At 35.0% G+C, this 20,617-nt stretch overlaps 1 protein-coding gene across 2 annotated transcripts in view; it reads right to left on the bottom strand.

Annotated features, from left to right (window-relative positions):
• Positions 1 to 20,617, bottom strand: part of TTC29 (tetratricopeptide repeat domain 29) — a 216,333-nt gene that overhangs the window by 76,549 nt on the left and 119,167 nt on the right. For both annotated transcript variants that reach the window (XM_030492984.1, XM_030492983.1), the window contains 2 exons: positions 19,747 to 19,932; positions 1,287 to 1,499 (listed from right to left, as the gene is read on the bottom strand). In XM_030492984.1, coding sequence (XP_030348844.1) covers positions 1,287 to 1,499; positions 19,747 to 19,932 — 399 coding nt within the window. The remainder of the gene's footprint in view (positions 1 to 1,286; positions 1,500 to 19,746; positions 19,933 to 20,617) is intronic.

The following is a 20,617-nucleotide window of genomic DNA, read 5'->3' as shown; positions in this document are numbered from 1 at the left end:
CTTATCTAGAACAAGAAGGCAATCAGGAGTAGTCAGCACAGATTTAATACAGGGAATTTGTTCTTCGCCAACCTGATAGCCTTCTGCGATAAGATGATTGGCTTGGTGGATGAAGGAAAAGCAGTGGATTTTTTTTCTCTCAATTTTAGCCAGGCTTCTGTCAGTATCTCCCATAACATCTTCATACACAAGCTGAGACAGCAACGGAACCTTAAGGCAAAAGCAACCAATGGGATCCTGGGCTGCATTAGGCAGAGTGTTGCAAGCAGGTCAAGGGGAGGTGTTCCTTTGCCTCTACTCAACACAGATGAGGTCAGTCCAGGAGTGCTGTGTCCCATGCTGGGCTCCCAGTACAAAAGAGAGAGAGACATAGTGCAGCAAATCCAGCAAAAGGCTGCAAAGATGATGAAGGGACTGGAGCATCTGTCCTTGGAGGAGAGGCTGAAGGAGCTGAGACTGTTGAGGCCATAGAAGAAAGGCTCAGAGGGGGATCTTATCAGTACCTCTTAGGCAGCAGTAAATAAGGAGGAACCAGGCTCTTTTCAGTGGTGCTCAGTGAGAGGACAAGAAGCAACGGACAAAACCTGAATTTCCGTCTGAGCTCAAAAAAAATACTTCTTTATTGAGAGGGTGTTTGAACAGTGGAAAATGTTTTCCAGAGCGGTTACGGGATCTCCACCTGTGGATGTATTCAAAACTTGACAGGATGTAGTCCAGGGCAGCCTGTTCATCTGATTCTGATGATCTCCAGGGGTCTCTTCCTACCTCAGTTATTCTGCGATTCTGTAATTTTTTCTTTAGGCTTCCAAGTATTTGTGCGTACTAAGACATACAGAAGAAATTTTGCTTTCCTATGATAGAAGACTGTTTTTTTCAAGTACTAAATAAATATGTAGAATGAAATGTCCCAGCAGCTAACAGCACTCAAAATTTGCCAAATCAACAGTGACTTGCCAATCGAAAACCAGGGGGTTGAGCTTTTGTCAGTGACTTTGCTTCCTGATTATGAGTTCACTGTTGTACACTATTGTTCCCAGAAGGTGGGTTTGTTTGGGTTTATTTTTTTTTTTGGAAGCTAAGCTTTCAGGAATCGAAAAAATTCTTTGTTGTCAGCAAGAAGGCTTTTCTGCTTTAGTAAGATCTGGAAATGTATTGATAGCACTGGTCTTTGCATTTCATAGGAAATAATCACCCAGTCAAACACTTGACAATTTCTACTTTACTCTTGGGAAAATCATTATGTGCACATCAAATAAAGCAGTGCGAAAGTGTTATTTTACACCTACCATTTTTTGCCATTTTTAAAGCTTTTTTTAGTGTTTTGATGGCCTGTTGGTGTTCTTTATTTTCTAGCATTTTGTCTGCTAATAATGTATAAATTCTCCAGAGATACTCAGATGCCAGTGAATTGTAAGTATGGCCTCTCACATCCTTCCACGTTGAACCCTCCGTTAGGTGATAAAATGTTTCATAATACTCAGCAGCTTTCAAGACATGACCTGAAAAATGTAATTCGTAATTACAATCAGTATAATCAATACAATTTTTAAGTTATCAACCTAGAATAATATTCTTATTGGAAAGTAAGCTGCAGCCAATCATTTCAAAACTTTTCAAGAATCTTCAGTATATAACTTCATAGAAAATTTCCTGACTAGAAAATACTGCCAAATCTCACAGTTACCAGTAATTCTGTAATTCAAACGTATCACATTTTAAATTAGCTTTTGTTTGTAGAGTCACAGTGTTGAGGGTGTGTGATCCGAAGGACGCAAAGTCAGAAGTTTCTAGAAAAAAACACCCATTATAGATTCATTAATATAGCTTTTGTGGATCATATATTTCAAAATCACATCTATGCAGAAATAATCACAATTCGAACTGTTCCTCAAGTTTCTTCTTTCATAATGAAAACCTGTGCTGAAAGATTTGAGATGTGGAGAATAGAGGTATCTAAAGTGTGTGTGTTGGGGGGAAAAAAAAGAAGTCTTCATTCAAATAAATTAGTTGCTAAAAAAGAATTATTATGCAAAGTAATTTATTCAACAGTTATTACTAGGCCAACTTTGGTTATAGTAAACTTACTGGGAAAACATCAACCACTAATAGATTAACTATTGAGACTCAACTACTACATTTTGACTTCTTTAAATATAAGTTACTCAAACATCTTTAAGGCAAAAGAAAGTTTGAAAATAAAATTCGATTCATCTCAACATGCAAGTAGTTCCTCCCTCCCCTTTACCTTCAGCTAGACTTATCTCCATGTATACATGCAATGTTAGAGATTTCCATGTTGCCTGGACAATGGAAACTCGATGCCCTTTGAAAGAACAGAAAAACTTTTCTTTCTACATAATACATGCAGAAAAACTGCCGGGAAGCAGGTAAGATGAGACAACTTATATTAATAAAATGTTATACAAAGAATGTTCTATAGCAGGTAAAACTGTAAACATGATCCTTGCTTCTTAAGTTTGTGTGTGATGGAGGAATCCTGTCCCATACGTTATGAATATATCAGTTGCTATTTCTACTAAAAGGTGAAACAAGCCATAAACTAAGTTTGTATAGTTGTGTTTGCAGTTTATAGCTCTTCTGAAACATGTTTTATAAGGAACAATTTCTGGTTTTCTGCCTGTTTTTACAGTGCTGCATTCAAATTACAAAAAGAAGCAAGGAGAAATGTTGCTTCCCAACTGTGGGAAAAGAAGGGAGAGAAGCTTGGAAAAGGACCTTCTTTAAGAATTGCAAATGAAAATGAGGCTAGTTCCCTAGGCCTCCAGCCAACCTAGAGGGAGCAGAACAGTTATGACAGATTCCTCTCATTAACTTAATTTAGATTTGTGTTTTGTATATGTTACCGTTTTATAACTGTACTTTCAATTTTGCAATGAAACATCACTCTTATCTTTATTAGAATTAAATTTATTTTCCTATTAAGCTTCTTTGATGATTAAAATGAGTTCAACTAAAACTGAGAAGTGCAAGAAACTTTTAAAGAAGCAATCAAGAGTTTCATAGAAAAATCATTTTAAGGCTCTATGACCTATGATCCATAGAAGAGTCCCAGAAGACGCAACAGAAAGTGCCAGGTGAAAAGGGAGATAACAGGCTTTATTCAATTCCACTCTGGCTAGGGACAGGTGTCAGAGAGATGGCCCAAAACATTGGAAGAGAAAGCGTATTGTTATCAGACCCTGTAAACAGACAGGAAAAGATCAATACATTATTTCAAAAATGTCACAAACTTCACATCAGACTGAACAAACAGAAATGCAAAGAGAAATTATCATGACTAGTACAAGCTATTTAAGGATTCACTGCCAGTTCATATAACAGGAAATAGAGATGCAGACTTGCTAAACCCAGATGGAAACTCTTATCCATTCTAAAGAGGCTTCCAATTTGAATTTATGTTTATCCAGTCCAGTTAACTTTTTAGGGCAAGCCCAACTCAGAGGTCAAAATAATTTCAGTTATCCAAGTTGTTAAATGCAGATTTAAGATATTAATCAAAGAAGCTGGTGTTGGCTTGGTGACAAATGACAGAAAATTGAATTGAAATATAGCGTTAATAGCTAGATCTAGTATTGTATTCACTTGAATCCTCATAGGCACATACAGACTTGTCCTTGGAATTCTCCCCAAAGTTTATTAATTGTCCTTTTGAAAGGATATTCCTAAGTGATCTACTTTCACTACATGCGTGACTCTTATTCTTTAGAATAGTAGAGTTTGATTCACGTGTAACTCAAATACTTCTAGTAAGAATGGGAAGCAGCAAACAAATGAATGGTATCACCTGGACAAGAATTTTGAACCTGAACACAGTATCCAAGTTTCTCCTAATATTCTCTAATCTAATCTCTTAATGGGACATGTAATTTAGGTAAATAATATGTGCAACCTTCAAAAGTATGGTTTAGATTGTTAGAACTATTGGGTACGGTAATTCTTACCCATGCTTCCTCACTTGCAGTATCCCCTTGAGAAAGTTTCTGTCAGACTAGAAATTGAACTCATATATTCCATGTACCCTGTAGTTCTTAAGAGTTGACCTAACCATAAGAGCTGTGACCTGACATCCTTTTTGCCAGATCTCAGTGAAACCTTTTTAGAAGCAATCCATCTACATCAAGCTTCAAAACACAAAAGCATCTTTCTGGTAGTATTCAATTGTAACTAAATTGCATTTGGCTTCACTGAACTACCAAGAAAGGTTGTGAGTTAAAAAGCAATACAATCTGCTCACTGAAATACTAAAAAGAAGATGACGAGCAAAAAAAATCAAAATACTTCCTAGTTTCCTAAATGAGGGAGAGATGGAATTCCTGACCTGAAAGCCCTTACATGGCTGGGAATTTGCTTACTGAAGACTTTTGAAGTAACACTAGCTATTTGGAGACCTCTCAAATTCATGGAAGGTAAAACATTTTTGAGTTTGGATTTAATTCCTTCATCAAGATAATCTGAAATTCTTTTTTCTCATTAGCAAACAACACATCAGGTTATTTCTTTGATCCATAATGTTTATGTGAACCTCAAATGTTGTGGGGGTAAAAGAAAAGGAAATCTTGTCAGGGGGGTGGCAAGTTCATTCACTGTCATGAGTCGATTCAGTTGGAATTGATCTTTCCAGTGCATTCCAATTTTTAAACACCGAACTTCTGCAACTGGTAAGCTCAGACATAGGTAGATGCTGTCTGAAAAGTCTCGCAAAACATTAAAAAAAAGTAATAAGCCGATTACAGAACATTCTGAGAGTAAGAGTATTTTTATCTACTGGAGAAGTGACAAGGTAGACTTTTAAATGACATTATCAACAGAAAAAAAACAGAAGGAAGAAAAAGCAAAATGAGAGGAAAAATAGTGACTAGGAAAAGCACTTGGAAGAGTTTGCAGAAATGCATTTTTTATACCTCTAGGAATTCAAAGAGAAAAATCCAGAAGGTGTTTCTCGGAAATCTATATTTGAAAAATATATTTGCAAAATGTTACACAAAGAAGTATAGTTATTTTCAGTTGGCAACATTAACAGCAACTGTGTATTTCTTTTCCCACCGCCACACAGAAATTAACTCAGCATATACTAAATGGAGTTTGAGAATCTTTGATATCTTTTCCATGTTTATAAAAGGAATTAAAAAAAAAAACAAACAAAACCAAACCCACAAAACACAATGTACCTCTTACAACATATATACTATCACTACTAAAATGTTACAGCTTTATATATCTCAGGGCGTAACAAAAGAAACCCTATCAGCAATAGTTTAATCTTAAATACGGGAAGAAAACATTGTCACAATATAATTTTGGGAGTACAGAATTAGTTTTAAACAATTATATGAATATAAGACATTACTCTGACACTAACAGTATCAGATATTAGAAATTACTCTTATTTTCATACCAACTACATATGTACGCACAAAGATTTGTGCTACAGTTTTCACTGAGTTGCTTAGAAGTCAAAAAAATAAATCTATTCATTCAAGCAAAAGAACTTGGTGTAATTTTGTAAATACTGAAGAGAAACGTTTTTACATTATCTAAAACTTCCTTTATAATTCCCCTTCCTAAAACCCACTCCAAAAGTATACATTTGTTATACCAAAATAGATATCAAACCAGAAGGGGGATATATGGAGACTACTATTTTGCCTTTTTTTTTTTTTTTAAGTAGAAAGATTGACTAGATATTAACACAAATGGGTTTAAATGTGAAGCTGCCATAAAAGCAGGCACATAAATGTAATTCTCCCAGCCGCTATTTTGATGCACATTTTTGATTCCATGAATATTTTATGAAATGGACCAAACTAAAGCCATATAACATTCCTGCATTACTGATGCTTGCGCCCGTAAGCTACAAACATTAGAGGCATGATTGAGTGCATTAAAATGAACTCATTCAGCAGTGCATTGATTACTTGAAGGAGAAAAAAATAAAAAAAAAGAAGTTACTCCCACTTAAGAAAACAGCACACAAATCTGAAGTTTTCAATACTAAAATTAGAGATAACAAATTTGAATAACATGGTATTTAATAAATAAAGGCAGTGCAAAACTAGCTTGAATTCTCCATATACGGTCCTGACATTAATCAGGTGCGATGTTAATTAGGTCCACAGATTGCTTCCAGTAATGTACAGGTAATTTAAAATGTCACAATCTGCAAAATGCAGTGACTGACCTGGTCTAGCACCATGCCTCAGCAATACTGAGAGCACCTAATGATTTCCTTTTCTATCAGCTCGTACATTCACCACTGAAAATAATGCCACAGAAACAACTACACAAAAAAGTGACAGGTCTGCTAGGTACATTTCTTCAGCAACAGTAGTATAAGCAGAAAGCACATTTAATCCTAAATTGTAAACAGTTGTTGAGGACTTTAGAAAATATTTAAATGTAGCTTAAAACAACAACCTAAAGGAACAATAAATCTTTATGTATATTATAGTATATTTCAACCTAAAAGTAGGAGATCTTTTTAATCAGTTATTTCACTGTGCAACATGGAAATAAAATCTGCTTGAAGCAACAGTTAATGGTAGCAAAAAAGAAAAAAGTTATTACTATTTTAAAATATATGGCCTACATTTAACTGCTTGAACTACTTGTATTATTTTTAGTTTCTTATGATCAGTTATGATAATTTGGTAGCACTATTTCACATAGCATATGCTGAAATAGTTAAGGATCTGTCACAGTTTCCAATGTGAACCACTATCTACAGAAATTGTTGTAAGTTTCTAAATTACAACAAGATGTGCTGGGAAGTGTTAAAAAAATTTCACAAGAATCATAAAACAACGCCCTTATTCAGTAAATAGTTGAACCACCTTAGACTCCTGAGGTAAAAAGAATTGTACAGAGTTGCTAGGACTGGTCTCATATAAAAGAACCTGACTTTGTGTCATCTGCAAAAGCAAGACAAAAATCATGGAAGAGATTTAAGATGAAATTTTGAGGTTCCTTAACGCTAGAAAATTCCTCTAAATCACAACAAATCAGACAACAATCAAGGTGAATATTTTTAAGATAAAGAGTTATTTGCGTTTACTATACAGGAGCTGACCACATTTTTCAGAAAGATTCCACAGGGAGTTTTAGCAAAATGACATAGACAGTTCATAAGAATACTGTAATGAACACACTGCCTCATCATGGGGTATTCTGACAATTTCCTCAGTTTGACAATACACCAGTAGATCTGTCCCTAGAGTGTAAGCTGCTCAAGGTCAACTGAAAGCATGCCTGAGAAGTAGAAGGCTTGAGGACATAAAAGAGGAGAAAGATAAAAGGAAAGTTGAGCATCACACAACCTGAGATATGGCATTGGCAGACTGATTCCCTGATATATGTGTGTGTGTGTATATATGTTATATATATATAGTCTTGTCTTCTGAGGCCCTAATTTACTTACCTTAAAGCTAAATACACTTATACAAACCTAGAGCTCAGTGTATATTGTAGCACCCACTGTAGGGCTGTTTACAGTATGTTATATCACACCATAAACACAATATGATATTAAAAATGCTCTAAAAAGATGTTGCTTAAAGGATTCTTTAAAAGGTGCCTCAGAAGCTAGGGATAACACTAGTTTCTCTGGTTGCTTGCCTGTTCTCTCCCTGCTGCTGCCAACACTACTGAACTGCAAAGAAGGAATGGTTTCCCAGAGGCAGCTGAAATGACAGCTGCTTTGGGGATGGTTTACTGTGGACTAGCAGGAGTAAAAAACCTCTAATTAACTGAAGAGCGCATTACCAGAAGAGGAACTGCTACAAAAAATATTCTTTTTCTTAGAAGAAAGCATGAAGAGTAAGTACAGGTGGAACAGGCTCTGTTGTAGAAATGACTGGAACAAAATCCTCCTCTTGCCTTTCTTCCAGTTACTGCACTGAACCCTCAAAATTCTGGGTTAGCTCCAGGCCTGAAGTTGCTTCTACCTTTATGTAAAACCTGTCAGATTTTCTCTAAGAGACATACAGCTGCTCTCTAGACCAATTTCAACTACTTGGAGTAATCCTACAAAGAAAATCCAGTGTCAATTACATGATTTCCCCCAAAACTATGTGCACACAGACCTCACACATACTTTACAAAGAGTGGTACAAAATACAACATATGGACATACATGAAAGACAGTAATAAGTCAACGAACACTTTCCAACTAAGTGTAACCTTGACTTGGAACGTTAGAAATGCACTTGTAATTACTGTCTTGCTATCTGAACTACATTATATCACCAATATTTCCCTTTTCTTTAGGCTTGACAGTGGAAAAAAAAAAATTCGTATTTCAGGCAGTTTCACAAAGGGTTAGGATGGAACGTAGAATCTCTGAAGGCTTTGCAACACTTTTTGCACAAACTGGTTTAGCACTTTGCCTGCATACAACCTAGAATAAAAATAAAAGCTTACTCTTCCAAAATCAGTGTCCAACTTCAGGAAAAAACCTGACAACTGAACAGGTCCCACACAAAAATTACACTAACTTGTCTGTCCTGCATTCATATTCAAATGAACTAACACAGAAAATTTTTGTTTACAATCAAAATTCCTTTATCTTTTTAGGCTAACATGTTTTATGAAAGCAGCATTTGTCAGATGCCTTCTTTCAATTTGTTTGATTTTATATAAACAAACACTTTTGATATACGTCAATTTTAATCTAGAGTACATTGCAAACAATGTTGGACACTAGCTGAATAACAACTAACCCATTTTAAAAAGAATGGAATTCTTGCTTCATGATAACATTCAAACCTTCTTCTTTCATGTTTGTAAAGCATCAGAGTGCTTTCTGTATGCAAAGGCTACCTAAGATGCAAAATGTATTCAGGATTCTCACAGTGTAAGGCTCCAGGCTCTGAATAAGAGCAGGCCCACACTCAGTGGGATGCTCACACTTCAGGTTTCATAGATATTTCAGTATTTATAGGCAGATATTCAAATGCAGAGAGGGGAGGGAGGTGAAAATGCAATGATGAATAGTGAAGAATGGCATATGCTTTGTAGTTAAGTTTTTCAGGGCTCAAGATTTTTTAGCTTAATAGAACCAAATGAAAACAAGTTATATTACAATTTCATCTCAAAGAGTAATATGATCATTATCTTTTAAATACAGAAAGTGACACTGAAGCAGATGAGTTTCACTAAATTTTTTTTTTTTTTTTTGCTAACTCAAGTCAAATGCTTGCTTCAGCTTAAATTTTTTTGGTAGCAATTACATTTTATTCAGATTCTACCCCATTCCCCTTACTTTTCACAGCTTCCAATAATAAATTTAATATCAGGTGCAGTGCTCCAGCACCGGAGCTGTTCTGTTGCACAGACAATCTGCTTCAGAAGGATGCTTTGAGTAGCAGATTGGACTAATGACCTGCTGAGGTCAGTTCTAACTTGAATTATCCTATGATTTCCCGAAAAGCAAGATACTTTTGTTACTAGCTTCATTGTGTTTGTTTTACCTGTGACTTCCACAGATTATTGATAATGGCTGAGGACATGCAACCCCATCAGCTCTCAGTCCCACTGAGAAGGCACCTCTGGAAACAGCACCTCCCTTATCAATTACTCAGAGAAAACACTGCCTCCAGGAAAGTTTACAATCACAACTGCTAGTTCAGCTGCAGTAGCCCAAGACCATGCAAACCTTTGAAGCAAAAAAATCTGTTAGTGAACAGGCAGCTTTGAATGAAGCTTCATCTCAATACCAGTCATTAAGCAGTAAATAATTAAAACACCCTGGAAAAGACAGGTAAAATACAAGCAGCAATGTCAGTAATAGACATGAAAGAGAAGAGAGGGAAAAAGAATTTAAAAAAGCAAAGAAATAATTCATTTGAAGTTTTAATAAAGTTTCATTTGCAGTCTTGTTTAAAGATATATCAGACTTTGGGGATGTAACCTAATTACATTTTTATTCTAAGTTCTATTCAAAGACCTTGGACTTTGAATCTTTAACACAGATCAAACATAGTATGATTTACTCATGGCTATCAATACTTTAAAAAGATCTCTTCATTAAATGTCATAGTCTTATGAACATGCACATAAAGCAAACAGCAGTATTTGATAGCAAAAACATTAAGAATATGATTCTTACATAAGGGTATGTATAAACAATTCACTTGAGTGCTACACTTATATCCAACTGTACATAAAGTGTTTTCTAAAAATATTTCTGATATGATATCTTTCACCATTCAACGCAAACAACAGCAGAAGTTTTTCAGTAATTTTATGATGTATTTAAAAATTAACTTTACAATCACCAGATACCTAAGAACAGTAACTAATTTATTATTGGGTTTATTTTCATATGTCTATTTTTAAGGAAAACATAGATTACAAAGTTTAGAATTAGCACTTTTGCACTGCTGTGGATATTCCCAGGAGCTTCTCATTACAAAGGAACAATACAGACCTGTTCCCAGGTATCACATCAGGACTGAAAGATTGTCCATTTGAAGAATTAGCCTAAGAAAGTGACAGTGATAGTGAAAGGATTAAGTAGGCTTTTGGCAATCCTGCTCATATTTTCTAGTGTAAAGAACATTATTACTTCCCTGTGCTTAATTGTAAAGCTTGATTCATATCAACTGACTGAAAAGCATGAAGAAAATTTTTAATTTTCACAGCAATTATTTTCAGAAGTGAAAATAAGAACTCTACAGACTTGTCTATGAGTTCTCTTATTCAAAATATCTCCACTGCCTACAAAACCTTTAAAAAAAATAAGAATAAATAAATATAGGAAGAATACTTTTATGACCTCAACAGGCCCTTCTTGCTTTCTTGTTGTGTGTTCAGAAGCTTCTTTCAGACTTTAAGAATATACTAATTTGAACTGAAAACATTGCTAATTTCTGTAACATCAATTCAATACAATACTTGCTGGTTCAATACCAGTAACAAGCATGTAATAAGATGTCATTTATAGAGGAAGTACATTCTGCACTTGCATGAAGATGAGTTCAATTATTTAATAAACCTTTTAAATCTGTCCTTCCGAGGAATCTATCTGGATTTATGGCTGCTTAAGTCTGCCACTGGCTGAGAAAAGCATCTGATCTGAAGACTTTATCTCCTAGAAGTTTGTTGTTTATACTTTTTAAATTATTCTCAACAATAAAGTTTTTCCCAGTTAACTTTTGCATTCAATTCTTAAGCAACCAGAAAAAAACCCTGATATTACCACTTTATGAAATAGTGTAAGTGAAGAATAACAAAGAAAGTTAGCTTTGCTTGATATGATGAAAATCAATGACTAGAAGTGTTTTAAATGGTCAAACTGGATATGCAGAATTCCATGTGTCATTAAGAGAAGGTTTCTTTTTGTCCCTAAAGTTCCCTGATGTGGAGACTCTTTTTTAAGTATACGTCTCCACATGAACTTAAAGACAAAATTTAGCAACAGGTATATGTAACCAAAGACACAGGATTTTGAGACAACGTAAATTTTCAAGTCTAAAGTATTCATGATAAATCAATGACATTTGGTTACTACTGGATAGGGTCTGTTATATAAAGAAAAAATAAAAGAATCAAATGAAACGCTTTTGTTTCTTTTGTTTGTTCTCTCCAAACAATGAGCAGTGCAGAAAGACATTTTTAGGTCAGTCTCCAAAGGGAACAAACCTACGTGACCATACTGTCCTCCAACCAGATTTGGAGTGAACTTCAAACAAATTTGCCAAGAAGTGGTAAGAAGTCTGTAGAACAATAAATTCCCACTACTTTTTAGAAAATTAATAGCTTGAGAATAGATATCTATCCAAATTCCAAACAGAGACAGGTAGAACTCTGCTGTACATATTCTAGAGGACAGCATGCTGCTTGGCAGCAGCTAAGCACTGACCAGCATGTTCACATATAGTTTTCAATTTATTACTGAACCTTACCAAGCACAAGTGTTACAGGAGCATACAGAAAATAGTATTGCATAAACACAGAACAGAATGGTGGTTCCTGCCTCAAAGGATATATAGTCTCTAAATCTCTAGAACTGCTACTCCTTGAAACCACTGCCGTATTTTGACAAGCACTCAGGCTTCCTATAAAAAAAATACATTTGTACCGTTAAATCCCTTTTCTCTTTTTGGTCCACATTGTGAAAAATCCAATTATAAAGAACTGAGAAAGGAAACTACAAGGCTAATCTTTTACCAAAAATCTCAAACTTATCTGGGTATCATTTTAAACCAAAGGAAGTTCCTTACAAAAAGGAATCTCACTCTTCACTAATGTCCCCCCACAGTTTTATTTTATTTACCAGCTGTATTTGCAGATTGTAAAATAGCACTTTTCATTTCTACATCATAGCACAATGAGGGTTTACTATATAAGTGGGTTTAGCAGACTTGCAACACAGGTAGCAATATAAAGTTCTAGTAACATAGAAAGTGCATGTGGGCCATCCATCTCGCAGGTGAATTTTATTCTGGCTATACTTTGGAATCTCCTGGAAGTAAAGGATACTACATGTTTATGCAATTAAAACAAAGTCACAAAATGTGCACACAAAGAAGCATAAGAAATTTCATAAGCAATTTTAACTTTTACCTTTTTAGACCTTTTTAGTACTTCATTTTGCAATATTAACATCTTTTTTTTTTTTTTTTTTCTTTTTTTATCTGAATATAGAGGATTTCTGCCTGAAGCCAAACCAGTTGGGGAAATTCTGCTTAAACGTGCATATTTCCTCTGCATATATACTCATGAATGTATGCTGAGTTTCTCTCAATTATTTATACATTACAGTTTTTAATTGAAAAACATTTGCCATAATTCAAAATACAAATCCAACAATTTCTTATCAATGGATTAAATAGGAACTGCTAAGAAAAGAATATAATCAGTTTAGGCTTTTTATGTTCCAAAAAAATAAAAAAAAGATGATGTTATGAACTGTCTATAAATTATTGTTTACCAAATATATTTAGAAATTAGTACTTAACTATCAGAAGCTTGCACCAAAAGCCCATTAAACTCAATAGGAATCTTTCCACCAACCTCTATAATGCTTTGATTAAAAACTTTAATTTCAACAATATGGTTAAATGATAGGTATAATCCTACTCCTCAATCTTAATCTAGATTATCAAAGTTTGTAGGAACCCTGTGTTTCCTTCCCCTCCCCCCCCAACAAATTAATTAAATATATTTATAAGTTCCCTGCTTTCAGTAGCCTTTCAATTGGAAAAGTCTATATCAAATTCTAATATATGAAATAGACTGTATTTTATCCATGATTACAGATAGAGCAATTAGACCTCTCATAAATTAGGTGCGATTTATTAGTATTTTTGGGGTGGGTGCAGGGGGATCAGAAATTATCAACTCTGGCATAACACTGCTCTGGCTGAAAAGCAACAGGAGCTTAAGGTTGCTTGTAGTCAAGGCAGAACTGTATTAAGACTGAACACTTAAAAACCTTCATTAATTTGCAGAATATGGCAGATTTTTTGAAGTGTCTAAGCTTATTTTAGAAAGAACTAAGGAGACATTGATCAGGAATTCTTTAAGAATTGCAGCCTGATAACCACACAAAGACAGACAAAATTTGATTTACGGATTAGCTGTATGTTATAGGAATCATCAATGAGATATTTAACATTGTCATTCGCTTTGCATTCTCTCTGTTACTAATTCTGCCTGCCTTTAGTCTTTCCGATCTGCAAGCATTTCCTTTTCTTGATCCTTATATGCTGGCAGAGTATAAATCTGACGACTAGTTCAAAGTCACCACTGCATTGTGCATAGTATTCACTCATGTGACGGCTCTCATACCAGGGGATATGCAGTTTCTGGCATGGCACTGATTTACATTTGGAATTAATTGTGAAAGTTTTATTCACTGGACTCTACTGTGATACTTCCATGTTTTCTCACAACTAGTTAAGTGTATCCAGAAATGTTTCCAAGCAACCAACAGGTATGGAAAGGTGTGTCTATCCTAGTAAACTCTCTTAGCCTTCAAAACAGTGTGACTGCTTGCAAACTGTTAGAAAAAGTCCCTGTAACGCTTGTGGTTACCATACTGCGCCCATGAATAATTGTAGAGCAGGAAGGTCCAAGCCAGTACAAGCTAAAAGCATTTGCAGGACTAGTAACACCATTTTAGCACTAGCCTATGCTCCGGTGCTCATAGACATTCCTGAACACAGCTTAATTTATTCATGCAGGAAAGCAAGCATGGTCTGTGGATGTCTACCTTTGCTGCTAGCCTCTGAAAGATAAGTATTGAGATCCTTGCACCATTTGAAGGTGGAAGGGTAGATATTTATAATAAGTTGTAGTGATGATGTTTTCATTACTTCCTCCGGAGTTCTTGACGTCACTTTTCCTTCCTCACTGTCCCACAGACAATGTACCACCAACCTATCTTTTTATAAGGGTGTGTCTTAAGGAAAAACACCATCAGATATGTTACTTAGTCATCTTTAAGCTTCTCTCACAAATGCTGAACACTTGATACTAAGATTGCAATTTTGGTATCTGCAGTACTTGCTTGAAACCACCGGATATTTTGAATGTGTGCACACACATGTATGCATACATATGTCTGCATGTACGTGTGTATGCGTATATATATACATGTACATACATATCTACGTACACACATATTTATACAAACACATTATTATTTCCAACGGCCTTAACAGTTGCTATTAGAATAAGTACACTTTTCAGATACACTTTCATTTTTATTATGCTTTTGAATAATATAGAAATATACTATATCTAATTTTGTTATAACCTATTTGAAGCAAATACCTCCTGCAAGTTCAAATTCCTTGTTTTACCAGGACTGGTTTTATTACTGATGTAATAAACTATGTATGATGTAAGTTTTGGATGCATATATTTAAGGTCTACATAATTTCATGCCCAGTAGATGTTAACAATTTAATACAGAAAATAAATCACTCAAATACTGTAATGATAAGCACTGGTAAGAGTAAGAACCTACACAAACTACCACTAGCCATTATGTTTATCCATACACTTGGATTGTTACTTCTGCAAGATACAAGAGCGTAAACCTGAAGTTCGCAATTAACTTTAGCAGAATTTACACTAATATAATAAAACTATCACAGGTTATGATAATCATATTCTCTAGTATGCAGAAAAATGCACATATTTATAAGGACTGATACTACTTCTAAAAACACATTCAAAACACAGGAATGAAAATATTTTTAAAAATTAATTTCTCTTAGCTGAGGTTCTGTAACAAAGCCGGTGCTTACTTGGATTAAAATTAATGCTGGATTTAATGGCAGGGAGAGGGGGAGATGATATTGCTTTTTTAAAGTGTATGAAGTAACATCAGCACATTTAATAGCTATATGAGAAAATTACTAGTAACCAAACCAACAATTTATTATCAGCCCCCTGAAGAAAGGTGAACTATGGGGGGAGTACAATGCGTTGAACAGGATCATAACCTGAACACTCCTACAATAATCAATGAGCGGCATCTCATTTGGGTAACTTGTAAGTAGAGACCTTATTTAACAAGCAGAGTTTTTTTTAAAGAAGTTAAAATCTCATTCTGCAAAGAAATATCATTAAAACAATGTTTGCTTCAAGCCAAATGTTCCATTTGTGCCTGCAGAAGGCTACTCAATTATTAGTCTTTTCTTTCCTTTCTGTATTGACAGCCATAATCACCTGCATCCAAATATCACGACTGAAGCCTACACTGCTGACACCTCAAATATTTAGCTTTGAAGATTAATGAACATCAGATTATACCCAGCCTTTAGGACAGGGACCAGGCTGAAAGTCAAAGAACTTTACATTTGATTACACAAATATTACCCAGCAAATTTATTGATTCGCTTCCAAGGCAAACAACAATCTTTACAAGTACATGTTTAACTTTATATTCCCAAGTAATCAGTCCGAAGCATATATAGACAGCTTCCATTCACAAGTGATAAAAAAATATACTGTTGGGTGAGAGAACTGAAAAAAACTGGTACGAGATATTTACATTTAAAAAGATGCACATATGAACGAAAGACTAATTTTTTGTTCTTGTAAATTTTCCTATCTTCCTGGCTGCACTATTAATCAATGCAGTTAATATAGATATGACAATTTAAATCAGATGAAAGTATCATGTAAATGTTAGGCATCATTCACATACCTACAGAGACATCCTTGTATTTATATAGAATCATAGAATGGCTAGGGTTGGAAGGGACCTTAAAGGTCTAGTTCCAGCCTCTAGTTCCAAGCCCCCTGCCATGGGCAGGGACACCATCCACCAGACCAGGTTCCTCAAGGAACATAGGCACAAATACATACATATTAATGCATATATTAATGCACACATACCTGTCTATACATGTATATCTATTACTCTCTCTCTCTATATATATATATACACCCATAGAAAGTGAGCATCTGACTCATTCAGTTCACAAGACAATCAGATTACATAATTATAAATAACAGAACAGAAAGACCAATTTACAAACTATACCCATCTGTTCTAATATTAAAATTAGCATGTTTAGAATTTTGCTTACAACACCATTAATACTCATGCAATTTTATACAATGCCAACTCAACACCTGCTCCTACACCTTTTCTTCAGTCAGAACTTGTGATTTAATTTTTCACCCTGAAAACGAAGAGTGCATAGAATACATCTGCTGTCTTTTTCTCAGTAGTCCCTCAAAACAAACCCTATGCTTACTCTCTCAGCCTCTTCATTTTTTTTACTTCTCTCTCCCTCTGGAAAGAAACATTTGTGAAAGACAGATCCTACTATTCAGTGGAGCTTTACCCTGAGCAGTGAAAATGCACTTTGCTTTATCTCTTCCTACCAATGTTAATAATAAGTTTCTCTTCTGGAAGTTTCTAATATTTTACAGCAGGAAAATCAAATTCACCCTTCTCTGAGCATCTCAAAGTGTATTTCATAACTGTATTTGTGTAATCTGCTTAAATAGGTTGAAGTATTCAGCAACTTTTGCTTAACACATCATAGAAGTAGGAAATGCTGATTTTTTTTTGGCAGTGGTAGGATAACAGTAGTGAGTCACCCTTACTATGAGCCTTTGAAGCTACAAAAATATAGGGATGTTTGCTTTTCTGCACATTCTCATAATATTGTTTTTTAGTAACTGAAGGATCAAGTGAAAAGGCTGAAAAAAATAAAAAAAAATAAAAAAAAATCCATCAACTTCAATAATTTTATCCTACTGAGCATCAGACACATAAGTGAATTTAGCATTTTTCTCTCAAAATGAAGATAACTTGGTTGTGACTGGCTGGGCTTTAAGCAAGTGCTATCTTATCTACTGGAAAACTGGATTTAGTTTAACTTAAATTCCTAAAACAATACTGAAATAAATACGTACTCAAACAGACTATTCCCAAGCATTTACAGAAAACATGAAAATATTATAGCCAACTCCAAAACATGAAGAGCAAATGTCATCAAACCAATCTTCTATTTAAGTTAGTAAATTCTTTCTCACTGTCTTTGACTATAGCTTTCTTGTAAATATAACTATAATTTCTATATAATAATAATAATTTCTATAATATAAATTTCTTGTAAAGCATTAGGGAAGCATAGTTCACCTGCAATTATTGTCAGGTGAATGCAAACTGGTTAGGACATCCCGTATAGATATTGGTTATAAGTAGTTCATTGGAACTACTTACGTGGAACTACAGTGTGGAAAAGGTACTTGATGAGGTTCCACAGATGCCTGTCCTAGGTCCAGTTTATTAGCATTTTCATCAAGGATCTGAATTACGGGATAGAAAAATGCTTTTAAAATGTTCAAATGATGCCAAACTAGGAAAAAGAGAAAGCACGTTGAAAGACAATACAGAATTCAAAGCAATCTTGACAATTTCTAGAAACCACCTACAAAACACAGGATGCTACTCCATGCAAAAAGAAAGCAATATATTGCATTTTGGCAGAACTAACTGGTAATCTCAGGATGGGGAAAGAATAGCTGGTTAATGGTTCTTCAGAAAAGAATTTAGAGATCATTGAAGGTCATGAACTGAATACGAATATGCAATTTAAGCTGAAACGAAGAATGTAAATGTCGTACTTGAAAACACAAATAAAACTACAACTTGTAAGAAAAGCAATCCTTCCATTTTATTGATCATTGTTAGGTACTCAAATCTTAAAACCGAATTCAGCTCTGGGTGTTGCAGGCGAGAAAGATATGGCAGCAGTTCAGAGGAAAACTGTGTGAATGACCAGCAGCCTAGAAAATATGAGGACATACTGAAAAAAAGTGTGATGTTTCAACTTTTAAAGAAGATAGGAAAAATAACCCAGGACGATAATCTTTTAATGGGGGGTGGGGTTGGGGGCAGGGTGTGTGAAGGAGGGGAGGAGGCGGGGGAGAAGGAGAGGGAAGAGAAGGCTGCAGGTTTTGCATTTTATGTCCAGGTTTCTGCTGGGAAGTTAGGCCATCTTTCAAGATACACGCATTCTGTCAGATATTTACAGGAATTACACTATTTCCAAAAACATATTTCAATTTCTGTGAATATTTTTACTCTCTAAGAAAAGCCATTCTATCTGAGAAACCAGCCACAAGCTGAGCTCAAAGTTGGAATAGTTTCAACCCATGAAGTCAAACTTAAAACCAAAACTATAATAACTATACAAATCACATATATTTGAAGCAATGGTTAAGCATCCATTACACTTGGAAATTAAAACTGAAGAAAGGTTCAATTCAATTGAATCTTGAGGGTCACTTATTGCTTGTCTTCCTACAACACGAAAGGATTGTATACAAATATAGGAAAACACATTTTTTTTTACACCAATACACACACAAACCCCTCCGCCGTGAAAGATAATGTATACGTTTTTAAATATAGAAACAAGGTTAATCTTGATAGAAGAAAGTAATATTTACAGTGAGAACAATATTTCACTGGAACAGCCTCCCCAGGGATGCGGTAGAGCCCCCGCCACTGGAGCTTTTCAAGATGCAACTGGACAAGGTGCTAAAATAATCTCATCTTGGCTCTCTTTCCCATGAAAGTTTGTGTCACAGATCTCTTCCAGCCTGGGCTGTTTTATGATTCTAATTACTTCTGTTAATATCTTTTCTAATTTCAGAGACTCACGGTTTAAGGATACAGATTAATGAATGGAGAAATGGAGCTTGTGGCAAGACACAAATCTGAAGCAAACACCAATGTGGCGGTCATGTACCAACAAACATGGTGCCTTTTTCAGTCAAGAGAACCAGAAGGTAGTTTTTAAAAAGAATACAAAACATATAGGCCATTTTATCCAAGTGTAAACTGGAGGCAGGATTAAACTGAATTACACGTTTATACCTCTTAAATCAACCCAGTTTGTGTAACTATAGATGCCATCCTATTCAAACACCTGTGGCCTGAGGTAGCATTACAGGTCTCATTAAAAACAAGCAAAAGAAAGTAAGGTCAAGCCCAAAGAACCTTTGCACTAAACAAATGCTTCCTTTAAACTTGTGTTTTGTTTTTGATCTAACGGAATACTTTCAACAGTTGATGGAGTGTCAGAGGAAACAGATCTGTGAATAATTACAGATTTTACTGTCTTCCTATTTGCAGCTCCAAAAATTAAAATTGCAACAGTTTCAAAACTTCTTTTAAATTATGGTTGCTAATCGAAGATGACTGTCTCAATACTAATAAAATGTAGCTTTATGACCTCAGTGACTTACCTTGTTCCTCTTTGATGAGGCCCATATTTGCATGTGCTTGTGCCTCTCTTTTCTTGATATCAGTAGTTATTAGTTTAGCAGTGTTAAAGCATCGCTCATAAAAGTAATTACTTAACCATTTGTCCTCAGGGTCATTGAAATAGTAGGCCAAGTTAAGCTGGTTATCATACACCTCCTCATAGTGCCCTTCAAAAAAACCCAAAAACAATCAAAATGTTAGATTATTACCAGCTTTCGGAAATTTTACATATTACAGCAATAACCGTGTAATGAAAATGAGGAGCTATTTATATTTCAACCACTCAAATACCAAGTTCTTCTACATGTCCACTTAGAGAAATATAAGGGGAAAATGATAACCTTGTGGATTAGGCAGAACTGAGAACTTTAGCAAAACCACAATAAATTGCTCTTATTTCTGAGTGCAAAACCAAAATTCAATAAAACATGTAGAACTTAGATCAGACAAAAGAGAGAAGCTACAGTGAGCAAGAAAAAAGTACACAGTCACTTGCAGGGGAGTGTTTGTCTGAGCCCCTCTGACCTGAAAAGGCACCCAGAGCTTTCAAAACAGGTCTAAGGGAGTGACTATGGTGATGGAGATAAAGAGCCAAATAGATCACTCTGCAATCAAACCCCATTAATTCATATCATTTCAAATGTTTAAAGAAAGCCTTTCTTATTAGTCTTACTGCTTTCATTTATATTCCCATATTTATCATTCTTCGAAATTAAGGACAAAAAATTTACACCTCACCCTGAAAAAGACAGTTCACTAGGGTATTGCTCTCAGAACAAGTGTGGAAAGTAGGGGAGACTCCTTTATGATCTGAAGAAAAAACCTAACATTCAGTTCCTGCTCTTTATAATC

This window comes from Strigops habroptila, chromosome 7 (assembly GCF_004027225.2).
Source record: "Strigops habroptila isolate Jane chromosome 7, bStrHab1.2.pri, whole genome shotgun sequence".
NCBI lineage: Eukaryota > Metazoa > Chordata > Aves > Psittaciformes > Psittacidae > Strigops > Strigops habroptila.
This window is presented reverse-complemented; position numbering and strand designations above follow the sequence as displayed.